Source organism: Zonotrichia leucophrys, chromosome 8, assembly GCF_028769735.1.
Source record: "Zonotrichia leucophrys gambelii isolate GWCS_2022_RI chromosome 8, RI_Zleu_2.0, whole genome shotgun sequence".
NCBI lineage: Eukaryota > Metazoa > Chordata > Aves > Passeriformes > Passerellidae > Zonotrichia > Zonotrichia leucophrys.
This window is the reverse complement of record NC_088178.1, coordinates 7,113,073-7,132,454: the sequence shown is the minus strand read 5'-3', so window position 1 is coordinate 7,132,454 and position 19,382 is coordinate 7,113,073. Positions and strand designations below refer to the sequence as shown.

Sequence of the window (19,382 nt, the reverse complement as noted above, 5' to 3'; positions counted from 1 at the left end):
TCAGTGTTGACATTTGGAGATTGATCCCTCAGCCCTGGTGGGAAGATGAGAGGAATTCAGGAGAACAAGGCTGTTTTTAGAGTGTGGTAATTATCCCTCAAGGTCTTCCTCCAAAGCAGCAGGGTCTTGTTGATGAAGTGACTGCAGATTCTACATCAATTATTTTAGTGTGGTTTGACATGATGGTGGTGACTGCCTAGCTGTAATGGCTGCATCTTTAAATTATTTTATTAAGGCAGAGCAAGGGGAGTGAGTCTTCAAGAGGGAGATGATGCCCAGACCTGTGCTTGGAGTGTATTAAATATTGTATAAATCTCTGTTCCTGTACCTCAGGGCCTTTTACTGTGTCCTGCTCAGTAAAGCATCTTAAACCTCTTAAACCATGAAGACAGAAATAAAATTAAATGGGAGAGCTTATTGCTTGCTTTTTTTATACTTTAGAGGTGCTTGAGCTACCTTCCCATTACGGTAAATGCTGGAGATTATTCTTAGATACACAAGAAAGTCACGTACTGAAAATGGAACCTGGCTTTTCTGCAGTCCTGCCTAGTGTCACATCACATCAGCCCAGGGTGCCACCACCAGCACTGCATTTTCAAAATCCCTTTGGAAATAAATCACAAAACAATCTTTGTTTCATGACACTGGAGGTTCAGGAAGTGACCTCGAGCCAGCCAAAGTCAGTGGAAAGGTCTTGTTGCTTTTAATCAGATCCCTCATGGTGGTTGCTGATGGATTTTTAATAATCTGGTGTTGACTGCAGTCATTTTTAGTGAGGGTTAGATGGGATATTAGGAAAAAGTTCCTCCCTGTGAGGGTGGGCAGGCCCTGGCACAGGGTGCCCAGAGAAACTGTGGCTGCCCCTGGATCCCTGGCAGTGCCCAAAGCCAGGCTGGACAGGGCTTGGAGCAACCTGGGATTTTGTGGAAGATGTCTGTCATGGCAGGGGTAGGATGGTATGGGCTTTAAGGTCCCTTCCAACCCAGTCTATTCCATGATTCTGTGAACGCCTCTCTGTCAGGTCCGTCTAACAACCATCTCTGCTGTAGAAGCAGGAAATGTTTAGGTGTTTTCTGCATATTGTCATATAGTCTTATTTTTTACGAAAAGTTCCTGTTAATTTCTGAAAAATTGAGGGTAAATGTCCTGAATCTTTGGAAATCTGGTTGAGTAGTACCTGCTTGTGTGTTAAAGGCAAGCTCTGGAACTGCTACTGGTTTGGAAGATGTTGTGCAGATGGAATATGTTTAAAAAGTTTGGGTTCTCACCTGAAACAGGCCATCTCTGTTTGCAAACTAAAACTTGCCAGCCAGTTAAATCTCATCTCTCTTCAAAATTTTGTCTATTAATTCTCATAGAGGGGCGAAAGTTATTAAATATTAGAACTGCATTCTGTAATGGTGGTGGTAATCTTTGTATCACTACTCCTAAAGTATTTCAGGGTAAAAGAAATTCAGAATGAAATGTAATTAATTTTCTTTGGAAAAATGGTAAGTTGTGTGACTGACATCTCATGTGCTGCTGGGCTTTTCACACTGATTTTACTTTAACTCCACCCTGTGTGAATGGAGAGGATGATTGCAATGCAATTCCCTTTCCCTTCCATATTTGTATTTTACTCTGTGATGTTTGAAATCTTTTTCCACAGCTTTACTGGTGGTGTTTCTCCTTAAGAGTCTGAGCAAGGAGAAGATGCTCCCAGGAAGTATCAAGATGCTGTTGAAAGCTTTTCTATTTGGAAATCACTTGTTGTTTTAATATATCAAAACCCCATGTACCGAATCAGCAGAAATCCTGATTGCAAGCAAAAGAAAATAAGATCAGCAAATTTTGCTGAAATTGCAATAAACACAGGACTTGAGCATGACAGGGGCAAACCTTTCACAGAAGGGCAGAAAATGCTTAATTTCCTGGCTGTTTGTACCAGTGGCTGAGGGCAGCACGTTCTGTCCGTGGCTCCCAAGGAGCGGAAGTCACCACTCACTTTGACTTTTCTTTTCTCCCCCGTGCCACTGGAAGATGTTCTCCAGAGTGTTTTCACCACTCATTCTGCTGTTCATTTAGAACTGCTTATTTAGCAAGTCAGTGGGTTAATTTTCAATATAACTGCACTATCCATGACAATTTGAATAATTTGAAGAAGGAGAAAGAGACCTTATATGATGTTTTTTAAAATATTTTTTTCCTTCCCTCCTTAGGCAATTGGTGCACTTCAAAGACAAAATATCTTTTTAGCTCCAAAAATGCCTTTTGGCTGTTGAATAAAACCCAAAAAGCCAACTTTTGTGGTGGAAGGTAGCTGAGGAAGAGGGATGTTGCAGTGGAAAAGTCCCAGGTGCTAACTACCAGTACCTCTTGTGCAGGACAAATTCAGAATTCATTTCTGCTTTCTTGGGAAAAAAATGAAATGGAAATCAAACAGGCCTATTTCTTATATGAAATAAATGTAATTAGCAGCAGTAAGTCAAATCCTCAAGTTCTGCCTGGAACAGGTTGTTTCATAGGAAAAGCCAAGGGTGGCTTTTGTAGCTTGGGGGTTTTTCATGGTTGCATGAAACTTGTTGCTTTGATCTCTTGAGCGCTGTGAAATTTTAACCTGATTTCCTGTGTGGTCAGCACAGAAAGAAACTTGTGGATGTATCTGCAGCCTGAAGATGATGCAAGATCAGTTATCTCAATGCAATAAAGATGAAAACAAATACACCTGTTGTACTAGAAGAATTAACATGCATTTGTTGTAAAACACTGGAAGTCCTCCATTTGTATGAAGTGTTTGTGGAAGCAAAATGTGTTTTGTCAAGGATGCAGCCTTTGACCATCAGAAATAAGAGGTGAGGGCGTAATGAATGGATTAATGAAGTGTTGAAAGAGTTGGTAAAGGAAAAAAAACACATCATAGACATTGCTCAGAAGAAAGAAAAAAGGAATTGCTGAAGGTTTCCAAAGGTGTTCTCTATTCCGAGAGTTGGGCTCCCCCATTTTTAGCTCAGAAGAAACCTGGGGTACAAAGCAAGCATCTGAGAGTGCCTCTAGTCTTCTTCTGACCCACGTGTAAGATGTTAGTCCTCAACCTGCTGCATTTCATTTGGGGGTGGTGTAGACCCTTTTGATCTGCCTGAGAGATTTTTCTCACCAGCGTTTTGCAGATTGGAGCCTGCAAATTGCCTCTCAAATCTTGATAATTAGTGATGGTGGGTGGTGAACATGAACTGCAAATGGTTTGAGGTTTTCTTCTTCTTTTTATTTTTGGCTTCTGAAAATCTGTGTGCCCCCAAAATGCTCTGGAAGACAAAAGGGAAGATTACATTTGTGCAGAAGTGGGGGAGGAGGAGGAGGAGCGGATGTGTTGTTCTGGTGCCCTGTGAAGTGCTGTGTTTCACATCCCCAAAGCTTTGCCAGCCATCCCACTGAGTGAGGACCTGCGCCTCACTTCTGAGTGATTCCCAGACCTCATTCCTGAGGGCTCTGGTCCTCAGGCAGGGGAGGTTTCCCAAGTAGGGGGAGCATCCTGCTGCCCTGTACTGTGGATTTCATCCTCTGTGAAATTAATGCTGCTTTCCTCCCACTCTGTTCTTGGTATTAAATACTTTACTATCCCTGTGTTGTGTTTAGTTACCTGTGTCTCACAGCACTATGTTAACAGCAGCCCAAGGAGCATGCCTGGAGCTGTGTGTTAGACTCACCTTGCATGTCATTTTTCAGTAGCTTTCTCAGCCCAGTTTATTGGCACCAGGAGAAGTTTGCCTCCATAACCCAACTATTAATTGAATGGCTTTTTCAGGTGCTGCTGTGATTGCTGTTCTTTCATGTAAAAGGTGAAACTTCCAGTTCTTGTATCCCCATCTGTTTCCTTTAATCACAGTATGCCTTCAAACGTGACCATATTTTTAGAGGTTGATGTGTGCTATCAAAATGCTGCAGGAAAGATTTGACAGTGGATATTTTTCCCTTTCTTCCCCAAAGAGCTTTATTCTTCTGCATTCCTGTTCTGTATCCCCTTGCTCCTGATTGTTCATGCAGCTCAGTGGTCCTGGGACCATCACCATCCTGGGCACTAATCAATAATTAAGTATTTTGCAGTTTGTTGTGCTGCATGCTGGCTGTATAAAGCTTCATAAAAAAATCTCCTTCCTAAACCCAGCCCACTGCTCCTTTGTGAAATACATTTGGGTTTTATTACTAAGCAGCTGTTTTCCCTTTTGTAAACGGTCCCTGCTGAGAGGCAGAAAAGGAAGCAGGAAAAATAATTGAATAAGGCAGGAGCATAATTCATTCAACAGGTACTTCTGTGCCTGCAGTTCTGCTGCTCAGAGAGGCTGAGCTGTGGTGGGCAGTGCTTCCCCCACACAGCCTCCTACCCAGGTCTCACACCTCCCCATCCTTTCCAGGGTTACATCAAGCCTTCCCTTGCTCCTTTTCCTATAGCTGGCCATGCCCTTTTCCCTGGAATAATACTACTGGTTGTATTTTAAACCAGAAGTCAGTTGGTCAGTCACACAGCCAGACTCTGTTGGTCATGTTTATCCCCTCATTTGTTTCAACTGGTCCATTAAAAGCTCTTGTCTTTAACCAAATTTATGTTCTCTGGGAAGATAAGTCCCCTTTTCATTTCCAGTCCAGGTAGCAGTTCCCTCTCCCAGTCTGCTGTTTCTCCTCCATCTCCTACACCCCTGTGTTTACCTATCTCCAAGCACAGCTTGGCTGATGCTTTAAATCCCTTTGGATCCCTGTTTCCCCCAGCAGTGAGATGAAGACCTTAGTGCAGGCTGCCACTTGGACACAGGAGAGGGTGAACTGTCAGCTGTGACCCTCCCTGAACTGCAAAAACTGAGGGACTTCCCTGGCTTTATAGTAACTTTTCCTGTAAAATCTAGGTTTTCTGGGATGGGGGAAGTTATGTAACCATATGGGGTTTTAAAATTGCTGGAGAGGGGTGTGATCACTCCCTTCCACTAACAGCAACAATGCCTGGCGTTAGCTGTCCAAAACATTGGCTGTCCCTGGATCCCTGGCAGTGTCCAAGGCCAGGTTGGATGGGGCCTGGAGCAGCCTGTGCTAGAGGATGGTGTCCCTTCCTATGGCAGAGGTTGCAGTGAGATGAGCTTAAAGTCCCTCCCAAGGCAAGCTTTTCTGTGATCCTATAAAATCCTGTGTTTTGGGGCAAGTAATTAGCTTTGTCTAGGGGGAAGAGAAGGATGGGGCAATGAGAAATTCAGGTTCAAGTGTGCCTGTGTAAGGGAAGGAAAAAAGGAACAGAGCATGTAGGGGGATGTACTGAAATAAAACTGGGGAAGGGTGGCTGCTGGCAGCAGGGGTTAGCAGATACACACTGTGTGTTCTGGAATGCCCTCAGCAAGTGGAGGAGAAGCTCTGCTCTGTGCAGGGAAGGGGGAAGCTGCCTGTGAGTAGGAGTTAGAGGTGGTTCTGCATCCAGTCCTTCCCCTTTCTTGCTGAACGCCATGGTCTGATGAATGGAATCACTCTGAGCCTGGCTGCCCCATCCTCATGTCTGTGACTGTGGGGATGGGCAGCAAAATCCCTGCAGAGGCAGGAGCAGAACCCTCCTAGACCATGTGCTGGTGTGTCACTGAGCCTCCAGTGCTGAGTGCTCAGGGAGAGGAAAGTCACCTTTTCCCTTGGGATTATCCATTTCTGCTGGAATGGATACTGCTGTGTCACAGAATGCTTTGGGTTAGAAGGGACCTCAAAGATCATCTCACCCAGCTCTCCCTAGGTAAGAGTACTAGTCTGATGTTACACGTGAACTTGTGGTCAGCATGGAGCAAAACGAGCCAGAGCCTTGTAAAGTACATGCTCAGAAGTAATGAATTAAGAAATGGTGTGTATGATCTTATGCTATAGCTGAGCTGAAAAACTTGGGAAAAGGGAGAGTTTCTGACTTTTCTTTCTTTGGAAAAGTTTGGCAGGTGGAAAGGCAAACCAGGTCATCTCATCAAACTTTGAGGTAGCTTTTGTTCCGGTGCAGAACCATTTAGCAATAAACAGTGCATTAATTTGAATTTCTTTTTAACCTAAAACATTACAGTTCTGGATTTGATTTTTCTTTTCCCTTTTGTTTTATGTGACATCTGGACTGTTCAGGGAGTGTTATTCCATCTTAAAATGGGGCTGGTTGTCTTTTTGAGCAATGGAGGTTTTATGGATTGAGCTGAATAATGAACATGTAGAGAAAAGATAATACAGCTGACTATCGCCTTTCACATCTGGGAACATAAGATCTTTAATTGATTTAGAGGGGTTATTTTGTCCCAACACTTGCAATTAGCAGCTCTTAATCAGTAAAATGCTTTCAAGAAATCTGGCTCGATGGGTAGATTGGTAAAAGGAGCAGGAGGAGCAGATATTGATGGTTTCTTATCTCCTCTCCCAAAACTGTCTGTGTTCTGTGAGAATAGCTGCCTGGGTGGGAAACAGCTGCATGTTGCTTTCTTCAAGCCATGGATTAAAGAATCAGGCTGGAGGAGGCTTTAAGTTCAACTGCTCTGTCCCAGGGCAGGCTGGATGCATCTTTATCATGACCTGCCTGTACCAGGAATATGGTTTTAGCAGCCTGAAGATGTGCCCTTGTGCTCCTCCTCACAAACTCCACGTTTTACCTCCTTGAAGCTCACCATGTGGAGGGTGCCCTGAGTGACTGTTTTCCTCTCTCTCTGCCGTGTTCAGGTGGAAGGCACGCGGGAGCCGCGCGGGGAGGTGGATTCCTCCTGCCAGGATGAGCGGGCGTCGCTAGAGATGATCTGTGGTTCGGTGCAGCTGGAGCTGTCTGAATGAAGCTATGGGCTGTGCCTCCGCCAAGCATGTGTCCACTGTTCAAAACGAAGAGGAAACTCAGAAGGGCAAGAACTACCAGAACGGAGATGTCTTTGGGGGTGAGTGTCGCAGGATTGTCTTTGTCCCTGCACCGTGAGTCCATTGTCTTTGTCCACCAAAACCATCCTGGAAGGTGTATGAGGGAGTCTTAACCTTTCACCAAACACAAAGCAAAATGCCTGTAAAATATGTCACAATGGCAGAGCAGTTGGCCCGTCCAGGGGAGGGAACCATGACAGTTGAAACAGGTGTAATCCTTAGTGAAAAAATAACATTTTAAGTGAAGTACAGTACTACACTGTCTTTACCTTCATAAGTCCTGGAATAGCTCAAAGACAACAAATTGCACAGCCCCCTCATGTATTTATATATGTATTTATAGATATATTTATATAGGTATTTATATATATTTATATAGGTATTTATGTATATATATTTATATATATTATATATATATATAAAATATATATTTATATAAGTATATTTTTATATATTTATATGTGCATTGATATATGTATTTATATATATATTTATATATTTATATATTTATATATTTATATATGTGTCTCTGTTATACGCCATTGGGTACCAACTTAATTGACTCATTTCCTAAAAATTGAAAATCCGTTTGGTAGGAAAAGTTATTCCTACCAAAAGTTATTCCTCATTTCTGTAAAGCAATAAAACATTAGTTCTGAAGTCCTGTAGCAAGTCCTGTAGGGTTTGAAGGTACAGTGAAACTAGAAACTGAGGGATTTAGTGGTGCTGGGAAGCTGGGAGTGTGGGAGGAAAACATCTGGTTCACTGTGAAGACTGATCTGTGATCCAGGTCTGTGCATCAGGAGAGGTGAAGTAATAGGAGATAAAATCATAGTCAGCTTCACGGGTTTTTTTTTTTGCCCCAGGTTCTGCCAGTATACACAAAGTTTTTTTTAGATAAAGATGTAAGTCTTTAAATACAGATTTTAAAATGTCAGAAATTATCTGAGAGCCTGTTCAGAAATGAAATTTCTAGATCTGCCTGGATACCTGCCTGAAAGTTAAGCTGTGAATAAGTTGCGTTAGTACTTTCATTCTTAAAACAAGTGCCTTGGTAATGAGTACACCAAACCTCCCTGGTGTTTTTTCCAGCCTTTCTGAGGGCTGGCTTGGTGTCCCAGTGGATCTCAGAGTAAGAATTCCTAGAAGTGTTCCCTGAAGAGAAAGCAGTTGTTGAACAAACTTCGGGGCTGTTCAGTCCTCTTTCTCATCCCTGGGAGATGCTGGGTTTGGAATTGTCAGCTCAGTACATTGCTTTTGTTTAAAATAGGCTTTAAGTGCTGTCATAAACAGAAAATTCTATCAGTTGCTCAAAGGAATTTGAGTTTAGATTTTAGCTTATACTTAGTGAGGGAGCAATTTTTGGCCAAATGTGAGTCTCAGTCTTTTTCTTTTTTTTTTTTTTTTTTTTTTTGTGGTGGTTTAACCACATGCTGTGGGCCAAAGATCATAACTTCAACACAGGAAACTTAAAGTAGCTTCTGGAGTCAGAGGATCAAGAAGCTTGAAGGGATTTTAAAAAGCTCCCATTTATAGAGCTGGACTGGTGTCAGCAGTAGCATTTAGGTATTCTGGGATCCATTTGAGGGCTGTAAATCCTTCTGTATTTTACTGTCAGGAGTACTACCTGCTCTTAACCATTTCCTGGCCCATGCTTTAGTTTAGGTGTGGGATTTGTCATTCCTAAAGACCTGAGTCCATTATTGATTCCTTCTTAGCAGAGCTGGAGTCTGACTTAACTCATTGAATGGTATCCACAGAAGTCACATTTTCCCCTTGCTGTTGAAAGACAGCTTCTGGGTCAGGAGCTGAGTGCAGGAGGAGGTTGAGAAGGAGTTTTACAGATCATCCAGTGCCACCCCTGCCATGGGCAGGGACACCTCCCACTGTCCCAGGGTGCTCCAAGACCCATCCAACCTGGCCTTGGGCTCTGCCAGGTATCCAGAGGCAGCCCCAGCTGCTCTGGGCACCCTATGCCAGGGCCTCCCCACCCTGATGCTTCCTTTCTTATTTCTGGGAAGGGACAGAAGTGTCTCACCCAGCCAGTGGCCATGAGCAGAGTATCTGTGCTGCCTGTAGGCATTGAAAATCCCCTGCAGTATGAATAGGCAGAGCTAAACCAAGGTGAGTGGTAGGGAAATGAGGAGCCAGGAGGTGATGGAGAGGGAATTAGAGGTTAGTTCTTGGCTAGGAGGCTGCAAAGTGAAGGAAGCAGAAATCAGGTGGGGTTGGAAGGTGGCTGATATGTCAGTAACACCCTGAGAACATCAGTGAGCGTGAGCCATGCTGTGCAGGGACAGGGAGCACAGGCAGGGTTGGCCCCTGGGGACCAAGGTGACATCAGGTGCCTGTGCAGAAGCAGCAGGGATGAGCCTCATGCCTGTGATGGCCACAGTGCCTCAGATGTTTCACTAGGGGAGGAAGTCCCGAGGGATTTGTACAGCACTGATAGGATTAAAGGGAAAGAGCAGAGTGCTGGTGCTGCCTTCCTGGCAGGCAGTGGGCTCTGAGGGATCTGGCTGACAGGACACTGCCCCTCTCTGTGTGACTGCACCCACTGGGAGCAGCTCACCTTCCTTCCTCTAGCACCTGCCCCAGACAACCTGCAAGTAGGAGGAGTCAATAGTAAGGATTGTACTTTCCAATTAAGCAGTGTTTGGATTTTTTTCCCCCATGAGTAGTTTTTACTTGACTGACATTGAATCCAGAGAGAATTTTCTGAGCTTCTCAGAGTGGTGCAGTTCTGCTTTGGCTCTTCCTCAGAACCTGTGGATCTTTCTCTTTCATGGTGGGATTGGTTGCAGTCAGGTCTATTGACTATTGGGAGATCACGGCTTCTGAGAGATTTCTTTTTTTTTAACTTTTAAAAGTCACTTCAGGTTAAGATTGATCTCCAGTACCTTATTTCTTCCCCAGCTTTTAACCTTTTATTTTAGCTGAGCAGACACATTGAGCCAGGTGCTCACTTTGAATTTGAAATCCTGGTGTTTAAAACCAAAAAACCCGTCATGAAACCCATGAATTCTGTAAGGACAAATCCTGGTAAATGAAACCAAAACATAAAAATTTCCACCCTGTCCCAAGCTGTGGGAGTCATGCTGCATTTTGCTGTAATATATATTTAAATAATTGAGTTAGCAGGCCTATCAAAGGAGATGTTCTAGAGAAGATTGAATATAATATGATTATTATGTCTGTTGGGCTCTAATGACTTTAAAATCCCTCTAATAAGGATAGTAATAATAAATCTTCATTTATTCATCATTCCACTTCAAAGCTGATTTCCAGGGTAATACATAAGAACTGTAATATGTAAATACCAATGAAGAACAAAATGCCATGATAGAGCCTTGAGCATTGTTGATTTCAGCATATGTTTTGATAATATAGCATCTCCTGTAGATTAATTTTATTTGTCCCTTTATAAAAAATTATGGGATGTTCCGTTGAGGAGGAGGTTATTGAAATAATTCTTTCTGTAAGAAAGTAAGTGATAATGTGATTTGGGAAAAAAAATGTTCTAGAATGTGTTTATTAGTCTGAGAGGCTTAATCCAGATGTTTCCATGGAGCTCCTGGGTGCTTTGCAAAAGGGGGAGTGAACATGTCAGGTCAGAATTTCCTGACAAAATGGGAATATCATGGTGGGATTTCTGTTATTAAGAGCAGCTCCAGTTGCTAAACCTGTCTAAATAAAGCTGAACCCAAAGCACAATAGTTTATAAAGCAGTTTATCTCAGAACAGCTGAGAAGGCTAGGAAAGGAAATCTTCAGCAGTAAAGTATTGTAATGAGATTGAAAGACTGATTAATGCATAAGGGCAGGCTGGATGGGGCTTGGAGCAAGTGGATAGTAGGAGGTGTCTGTGCCCATGGCAGGTGTAGGATAATCTTTAAGGTCCCTTCCAACCCAACCCATTCTGTGATTCTCTTTCCTTGCCTTGTTTAGCAATTTGTTGATAGCCTGCTTCTTATCTAAGTAAACAGGGGGCAGCTCTAAACAAGTGCTTCAGGAAGTGAGAGAAAGGAATAGGACCAAACCCTACCCACCCTGGTTGTATTCATGTGGGAAATGTAACAAAATTGCATGTGTTATCTAGGTTTATGATGTATTTATCATGTATTTGTGTAACTCTGAGAACACCCTTGGTAAGTCAATAATTTACTATTTTATTACCATGAGGAAGCAACAGAGTTTAAAGAAAATCAAAACAAAACCAAACCGCACCCTCAGGTTTTGGCAAGTTATGTTTTCATTATCAATATGTGCAAAAAAAAAAGTGTTTTCCACATGAATGAAAACTGTATTTTCACATTTTATGTACAGAAGTGGTTCATCTTTATAGCTCTTGGGAAATGTGCTGCTTTTGCAGAAGAGGGAAGAGGCTGCTCTGGACTATGGGTTGGCTCTGAGTGGTAACGAAACAAGCTCTTCCTCCCTCTCCAACACAGAAATATAGATATATAAAAGTTACAAAAAGAGCAGTCCCAGGCATGGCAATGAACCAGATCCAGGGAGTGCAGTGAGGAGCACCAGGAGCTGAGGCTGAGACAGGGAGAGGAGAGATGGGAGAGAAGATACCTGCAGTGTGGGGCTGAGGTGCCTCCAGGAGATGGGACCAGAGGCCGGACCAGAGGCATGCAGACCTGCTCTGGCAGGGACTGGAGTCCCAGGTCTCAGCAGGAACAGAGCTCCTGGATCCATGGGCAGGAGATGTAGGTGGGCTCTCAAGGCGCTGGTTGTGGCCTCTTAGTGCTCTCAGGACTGACAGCAGCTGTTTATTAATTGTGGTGGTTTGTGTGTAATGATGGTGGTTGAAATAGTTCTCCCTTCTCCTACTTTTCCCCATTCTTTGTCCTTTGGAAGTGCAGAACACTCATCTGGTGTTCTTTGGGATGACATCCAAGTCTGTAGAAAGGTTCCTGTGGGCTCCAAGAAGGTACCTTGCCTTTCATGGCAACATTAGTTTTCAGTGTCTATTTTCACCAATCCAGCAAAGAAAACCAGTTCAGAAGTGATGGGAGAGCAACTTTTTAGATATCTGGATGCTGTAAAATTACTTAGTTGTAAATGGTCCAGGCAGTAGAGCAATAGTGTTTGAAGATATTTCTTGGTGCCTATTTGAAAAAAATAATCAGAAAGACCCAAAAAGAGATATCTTTCCTGAATGGATAGAAGATCTTTGCCATGGAAACATTGCTGAGGTTTTCCTACCTGAAAGAGAGCTGGACTTAGAACAGGTATCCATAAATTAGTTAGACAGCCCTTGCACTCTATAGTGACCTTCTTCTGGTGGTTAATCTTCTTGGGCTGTTTTTACAGCCCCTTGTCATGGTGTTAGATGAGGGAATATTCTGCAGAGCCATTCTCCTCAGTGGAAGGGAACTGTTTTACCCAGATCTTTGCAGTGCTGAGTTTGGAGCGATGCACACACAGTTGGACTCGCCACTTCCAGGGGGGATTTACAGCACAGAGACAGAAGGTGAGCCGAGGTGGGCAAACAGTTGATATCCCTGTTTTAGGAGCAGAAATTGATCACAGGCAGTCTCGGGATCTCTAGCTGGTCAGAGCCATCCCAAGATACATTAGAAAGTCTCTTTTCGCAGCCTGGCACTCAAATGAGTCAGAACTCTTAACTTCTCGGTCTCAAGGTTGTTTATTGTATCTTATCTATAAAATCCCTTCTCCTGACCTGCCAAGGTCCGCTCAGCAGGACAGTCAGAGGCACTCTACCTGCCCCTGGGGCAGTGTTATCTTTTTATATAAAAAACTACATATACAATATTTACAATTACTTTCCAATGACCTATGTTAGACAGTGAGCTTCTACTCCAGTCTCTAAGTGCCAACATCACAGCAGAAGATGGAGGCCAAGAAGAAGAAGGAGAAAGGCTGGACATGCCCAGATTCCTCCATCTTGCCTCCTGAACCCCCATTCTAAAAACCCTAAAATCTATTTATTCAACCTGTGATAAATTCACTGTCATTCTACTTAAACTTCCGTGGCTTGCAGATCTTCATGTAAGGTTGGTAACTTGCTCCATGGGTCATAATCAAAACCACAGGCAAAACCCTCTGTGCCAGGGTTTCTGAGCCCCCTGGCAGGGGTCTTGGCAGTCCAGGACAGCCAGAGGGATGTCCTGAATTCTGACAAGGCAGGTCATCACTTCCTTGCTGCTTATTTTCATGTGAGCTTTCCCCTTTTGCAAGCTCTCCATCAGCATCAGAGCACCCTGAGGGCTCCCAGGGACCCCAAGTCTCTGCAGTGCATGGAGGGTGGGCAGAGAGTATGGGGTGTTATTCCAGGAGTGACGTTTCCTCCAAGCTGCTTAGCCCCATGGAGAGTGCAGTCCCAGCCCATAGAAATGGAGTGCAAGGGGTGTGCATTTCACAATTGCATTAGTGGGCTATAAATAGGGCCATACATCCGCCTCTGGAGCTGGCTAGGAAGGAGCCAGGATGTGTTTTCTGGCAGCCTTGGTGCTAAAGGAAATCCGTTTATTTTATGGTACAGACACACTTAGTTTTTCACTTAATCTTTTCAAGACAATCTCTGGCATTCATTGCCTACCTGGACATGCAAACAAGGAAAAATCCTGGTAAAAATGCCATTTACTTTCAGTTACTGCAGTGTTCCTTTAGCCATTTTCCAAGTGTTTTATTACTGGGCCACAAATTTGGAGAACTAAAAAACCAAAGCCTGGAATTTGGGCCGAAATGACTCACTCTAGGGGATAATTCCAAATTCGCCAGATAAGCCTTGCGTGGCTGCATGGCTGTGTATTCATTTCAGCAACACAAACCTGAAAATTTTAAGGCTGTAATTTTATAGTAGGAAATATCTACTGGTAGAAATAGCTGTTAAATACAAAGGAAAGGTACCTAACCAATAAGTATTTGTGTATCTTTGGCATACACAGCCAGAGGTGCCTTTATGGGACAGAGGAACATAGAAGGCGTTTTCTCAGTGGCTAATTCTCCAAAACACTGTGCCATCATGGGTATTTTAAATAAATATTACAACCAAGTGGTCTCATGTTCTCCTTGGTCAGAGGCCCAAGACTGACAGTGCTCTTCCTGGAGCTAGCACCAGAGAAAAATGGGAACAAAATGGGAAATATTAAGACTTCTGCCTCATGTGCTTGTGAGAAACAAAGCCTGGCTTCTGCTGAGGGGTGTCATTATGCCCTGCCATGCACTTTTTCTTCTTACCTGTGTGAGCGGGGGCTCTGGCAGAAAGGATCAGGGTTAGAGTGCTTTTAAATTCTGTTTTTCCTTTCTGCTCTTGCCACAGGAGCACTGCAGGGGCTGTTCAGGCAGCTCGGGTGCAGAGCACTCTGTGTTCTGTGGTGCTGGGAAGGAGCGTGCAGTCACCTTTGTTCCAGGAGTTATGGCTGTATGAATGATCTCGAGCTATTCAGAGGGAAAAAAGGGGGTGTAATGGGTTGGTTTTTTCCACTGAAGTCTCCTGAATTGTGTAATGGTTGTAGTTGTTACATTTGCGTGCATGTTATCCCCTGTATTTTGTTGTTAAGTGGTCACAGCCCCCAAGGCTGCCAGAGCTCCAGGAGGGTTTGGACAACACTCCCAGAGATGCACAGGGTGGAATTGGTTGGTTTTTTAGCCATTACTAAACTCTTTCCTTTCAGACATCAGTATTTTGCTTTCTTTTAAAAAGCATTGCCCAAAGGGAAGGGAAGAAGGCATGGAAAATCTGTAACCAGAGTAAAATATTAATCTTTCCAATAGGTTACTTTTGGAGCTGCTAGATGGTCTGTAAGTAAAATAATGTAATTAACTTCTGTATCTTTTGCATCTGGAAATGTGTGCTGCATTTTGTAAATCAAGTTTTCATTAGATCTCCCCTCTTGGTTTAAAGAAATACTGACAGTGAGGAGATGTTACTGGTTCTGAGTATTTATTCAGTCCCTTCCATATTGGAATTAATAAAAATGAAATAGCTGCTGATTTACAAACACTCTTGGAGGCCCATGAGCATGGAAAATTTGATAGCCCAATATTAATAGAAAAAAGTTACTATCCCAGGAAAGGTATGAAAATCCATTTCAAGTCGTACGTTGCAGGGCAACAATCTCATTTAATAGCTGACTGATTGAGAATGGCATTGCTTGTTAAGGAAAGAGGAATTGGCTTTTTTATTGACAAGGAAACTGAAGGCACCTCATCCTGTGTTTGCAATAATAGGAGATGTGTAATTTCGAGGGTGTGGAGTGGTAATGACTTATTTTCCAGAGAATGCTTGGGGCAGCTCTGTTCAGGAGTGGTTTGGGGTGGGTGGATAGCTTAGAGAGGCAGTGAAAGGCACAGCCTGCAGTGCTGCACGAGGGATGCTCACAGAAATGGTCAGTCAGGTGTTTTTCCTGGAACTGAATAGTCCCTGACAGGTTCTGTGCCAAAGTGAGGAATGTTCCGTGGAGTACATAGACTGATGGGGGTGAAGGGAGGGTCAGCAGGGACTGGGAGTTTCATTAATTACATTGAAAGACCTGAAAAGAATTAAGTGTTTTGTGCTTGGTGATTTTTTTAAACTTACTGAGGGAGAATTTCAAACCAGAGCAGTGAAATGGAGTTGAAGGAGCCTTTCCAAGCTGGCTGTGCTGTGTTTGAGGCAGCCTGGATCCAAACACCCACCTGGGGACTTCATATGAACAGTCATGTTTTCAAGGCACAGACTCTTTGTTTTCCTCCTGACCATTCCTTTAATTAATCTCTCTGCTGCTTGTTCCCTCTCCTGCTTTCATTTCTCAATTTCATCTTTTTAGTGGGCTAGATAATTGCATTTACTGGGTATCCTTCCTGCCAAGCACTGTGGCTGTAATCTCCTGTACCTGAGAAATGGTTTCCTTTAAAAATCTGGTGTCTGCCTCAAAGTTGTGTTACTTAAATGAAAACAAAAAGGAAAAAAGTGTCTGTGTGTATATATATATATATTTTATATATATGTGTATATATGAATTATACAGTTTCAGCAAGCAGAAATCTGGGTAGCTGAAAGAGAGTTCTGAGTGCACACCACCAGCACTCTTCTTTGGCTTTGTAATTACAGAGGAGTGCACAAAAGTCTTTAATTATATGATCACATGGCAAGTTTTTTCAATACCATCTCACATATGGTGTTTCCTCAGATCCTGAACACAAAGACAGTGGGAGCAAGGCAGAGATCGTGTGTTTAGCATTAACTGGATTTGGGGATGTTGAGGTTGTGTTTTAAAATCTTCCCTGAGATAATGAAATGGCCTCTGAGGCTGTGGTTCTTCTGACCCACCTCCAGCTAAGGTAGAGCTGGCAGATACAGAGCAGTGGGCCTGTGCCCCTGGTGTAAGGTTAGTTAAAACAATACTTAACTCATAATGTGATGGAAAATTGTATGTACAACTCCAAGTTTCACAGGGCTTGCACTAGATGACAGCTCAAAACATAGAGTAGCCTTGGAGACTTTTTGACTAAGAAGAAACCAAGTGGTGAAAGGAACCAAGAAGGAAAAACAAGTAGAGGGAGCTAAGAAGGAAGCAAGTGAAGGTGGGAGGCAAGTAACCCCCTCCTTGATTCGGCTGCACATCTCCTGCTGTGACAGCTGATGCACAGTAGTTTGTTTCTGTGAGTCACGTGCCAAATCTGAGAATTAAACCTATAGATTTAAACAAGGGAGCTGAATTATGGCTTCATCATCACCTGCCACCTTTAAACTGGGGGGAAAGTAGTCAGAAAATGCAGGATACACAACCTGAGGCACCCAAGGAGCAGCAGCAGTGCAGTTGGTACAGCACCTTCTGCCACAGGCAGACATCAGGCTGGGAGAGGACAGAGCTTCCAAGGGATGATGGAGAGCTGTGAGCAGCTCTGGGAACTGCTGACAGCACTGGGGAGGGGTGGGCTCATACAGAAACATGAGGGGTTGAGCTTCTCCAGCAGCAAAGGACCAAGATCATGTCCAGGACAGTTAATGGAGCTGTGTTCTGTCAGAGCTGTTGGCCTTACAGAATAAGGCAGACACATCTCATCCCTTTGCTGCTGAAAGATGTCATGGCTTGGGCCTGCAGAGGGAGGTTTGGTAAAATAGAAGGGAAGTTGCTAAATTTCTTCAGGTGAGCATCACCCTTGAGGGAGTTAATGTTTCATTTAGCACTGGATATGCCATAGGGCTGTGGGATAGCTTAGGAAAGAGCTGCCCCTGTCTCACTGAATGTCCTTCCAGTTCTGCAGGAATCCTCCACTTAGGGACTGGCTTGTGTTACACCGAGTGTCTCAATCCCCTTTTTTCCTCCAAAAACCCAGCCCTAGTGGTCACATCTGCCATGTGCAGAGGCAGTTGTTGGCATTCCTTGGGTACGTGTCGGGGTTGTGTAGGAGGAAGGAAAAGTGCTTCAGGGTGGTCTTTGCAGATGTGCTGCAGTCTGTGTGGTGTGTTGATTTTTAAAGAGCTGTTCTGTCAGAGGATTTGGATTTTGTTGGCAGAATTGGTGTGTTGCTCATGCACCTGTTCTCTGTTCAGTATCTTCTGGTGTCCACTGCCTCAACTCCCAGCAGTGACTGTATTTTTAGATTGGATTAGGGTAAGGTAAATTAATTTGGGAAATTTGAATGAGCATTTTCAGATAATCCTTTGAGAAAAATGGGTTGGCTTATTTCCTAAGCTAATTTTATTATTCTATTCATGTTAGTAAAACCATGATCACTTGGATCAGGAATTGCCTGTGAATTGATAGCTTTGAGGGTTGGTGATGAGGAAAACAACAGGCTGCTCACCCAATACTGGTTGATCTCCAATGAAATTTCACTCCCAGCCCACATCCAAGTGGATCAGAAACCCACCCCCACAGCTGAGAAAATGCTTTAACCCTTTAGACTCAAATGAACCATAGAGCTGCTGCTTTCTGCGAGTGCTTGAAGCAGTACCTAAGAAGATAACTTAGATATTCTCCATTTCTTAATAATTAGTCCCAGAAATATTAATTTGCAGGATTTTTTCAACTACTTTCTCTGACTGTTGACTTTTTTTGGGATTTTTGGGATCCAGGCAGTTGATATCCAGATGCTTAACAGGGTTGGAATAACCTGAGTAACTCCTCTCACCCTTCCAGTCCTCCAGACCAGATGCACATGAGCCTGTGGCACTCAAGGCTGATGACTGAGGTGCTGGAAGCTGCAGCCACCCAGACCATCTAATTCTGCTCCTTGACTGTCCTGATGCTCTGTGATTTTGTTTTTTCCCTGATGTGTAGCCTGGCTCTCTCTGGAGCTGGGCCCACCGCTGCTGGTGTCCTCCCAGTGCAGCTGTGGATCTCAGAGTGTTCCTCCTTCCCAGTGGCACAGGGATGGGCTCCAGGAGAGCTCATCCAGCTCCAGCATCCCAGCACAGGCAGGACAGGGAGCTCTTGGCACCAGTCCAGGGGAGGCCATCAGTATGATCAGAGGGATGGAGCAGCTTTGCTGTGAGGGAGGGCTGGGAGAATTGGATTGTTCAGCCTTCCAGTGGCCTTGCAGTGCCTGTAGGGAGATGACAAAAAAGATGGAGTGACTTTTTACAAAGGGTGGAGTGACAGGACAAGTGGGAATGGCTTCTCACTGCCAGAGGGCAGGGTTAGATGGGATATTAGGCAGGAATTGTTCCCTGTGAGGGTGGGCAGGCCCTGGCACAGGGTGCCCAGAGAAGCTGTGGCTGCCCCTGGATCCCTGGCAGTGTCCAAGGCCAGGCTGGATGGGGCTTGGAGCAACCTGGGACAGTGGAAGGTGCCCCTGCCCATGGCAGGGAGTGGAATTGGGTGATTTTTAAGGTCCCTTCCCACCCAAACCTTTCTGGGATGTTTGGCATGTTCTGTGCTCAGCATCTAAGTGGCTCACCTGCTGCTCCGTGTTTCAGTTAAATTGCATCAAAATCTCTTACGGTTCTTAACAAATATTTTTAGAGAAAGCAATTCAGTCCTTTATCTAAATATAGCCTTGAGCTTTCAAGCCTTTGGGAGAGGGGAGCACGTGGAGCTTTGATCTGTGGCATTCACAGCAGTAGGAGCACTTTCTGCACCTGGCAGGACCAAGTGCAGTGCAGAGGAATTTGTTAGACAGAAAGCTCCTATTTTACAGAGCAGACCTGTGGTTTAGCAGGGATGGAGGATAAATCCTGGCATGTCGTGTGATAGAAAGGCAAGAGAAACTGCAGAAAAATATGTGGCACAGGAAGATAGATGAAAGTGTGTTTAGAAACTTCCCTCTTGGTGGTATCACTGAAGTACCACTCACCTCCTGCCTGATACTTGATATTGTGCTACAAATAGAGAAGAGGCTCACCCATCGTCCCTCTTGATGACAGTGGAACCAAATCTGTTTGCCCTTAGATGTCTGAAATGGGAATCAGTGTAAATCAGCATTCTATTCATTTAATTTTTTTAAGGCTTGCTGTTTAACCAAGTATTTCTCTGAAAGTCACAGTGACTCTAGATATATTTGATAAAGTTATGCTTTTTTCTGGTGTTGCTCTTTCCTTTAAACTGAGCT

At 43.9% G+C, this 19,382-nt stretch overlaps 1 protein-coding gene across 2 annotated transcripts in view; it reads left to right on the top strand.

The window, feature by feature from the left end:
* C8H1orf21 (chromosome 8 C1orf21 homolog) overlaps positions 1–19,382 on the top strand; it is a 100,369-nt gene that overhangs the window by 35,455 nt on the left and 45,532 nt on the right. For both annotated transcript variants that reach the window (XM_064720324.1, XM_064720325.1), the window contains exon 2: positions 6,685–6,890. In XM_064720324.1, coding sequence (XP_064576394.1) covers positions 6,797–6,890 — 94 coding nt within the window. In that variant the 5' untranslated portion in view covers positions 6,685–6,796. The remainder of the gene's footprint in view (positions 1–6,684; positions 6,891–19,382) is intronic.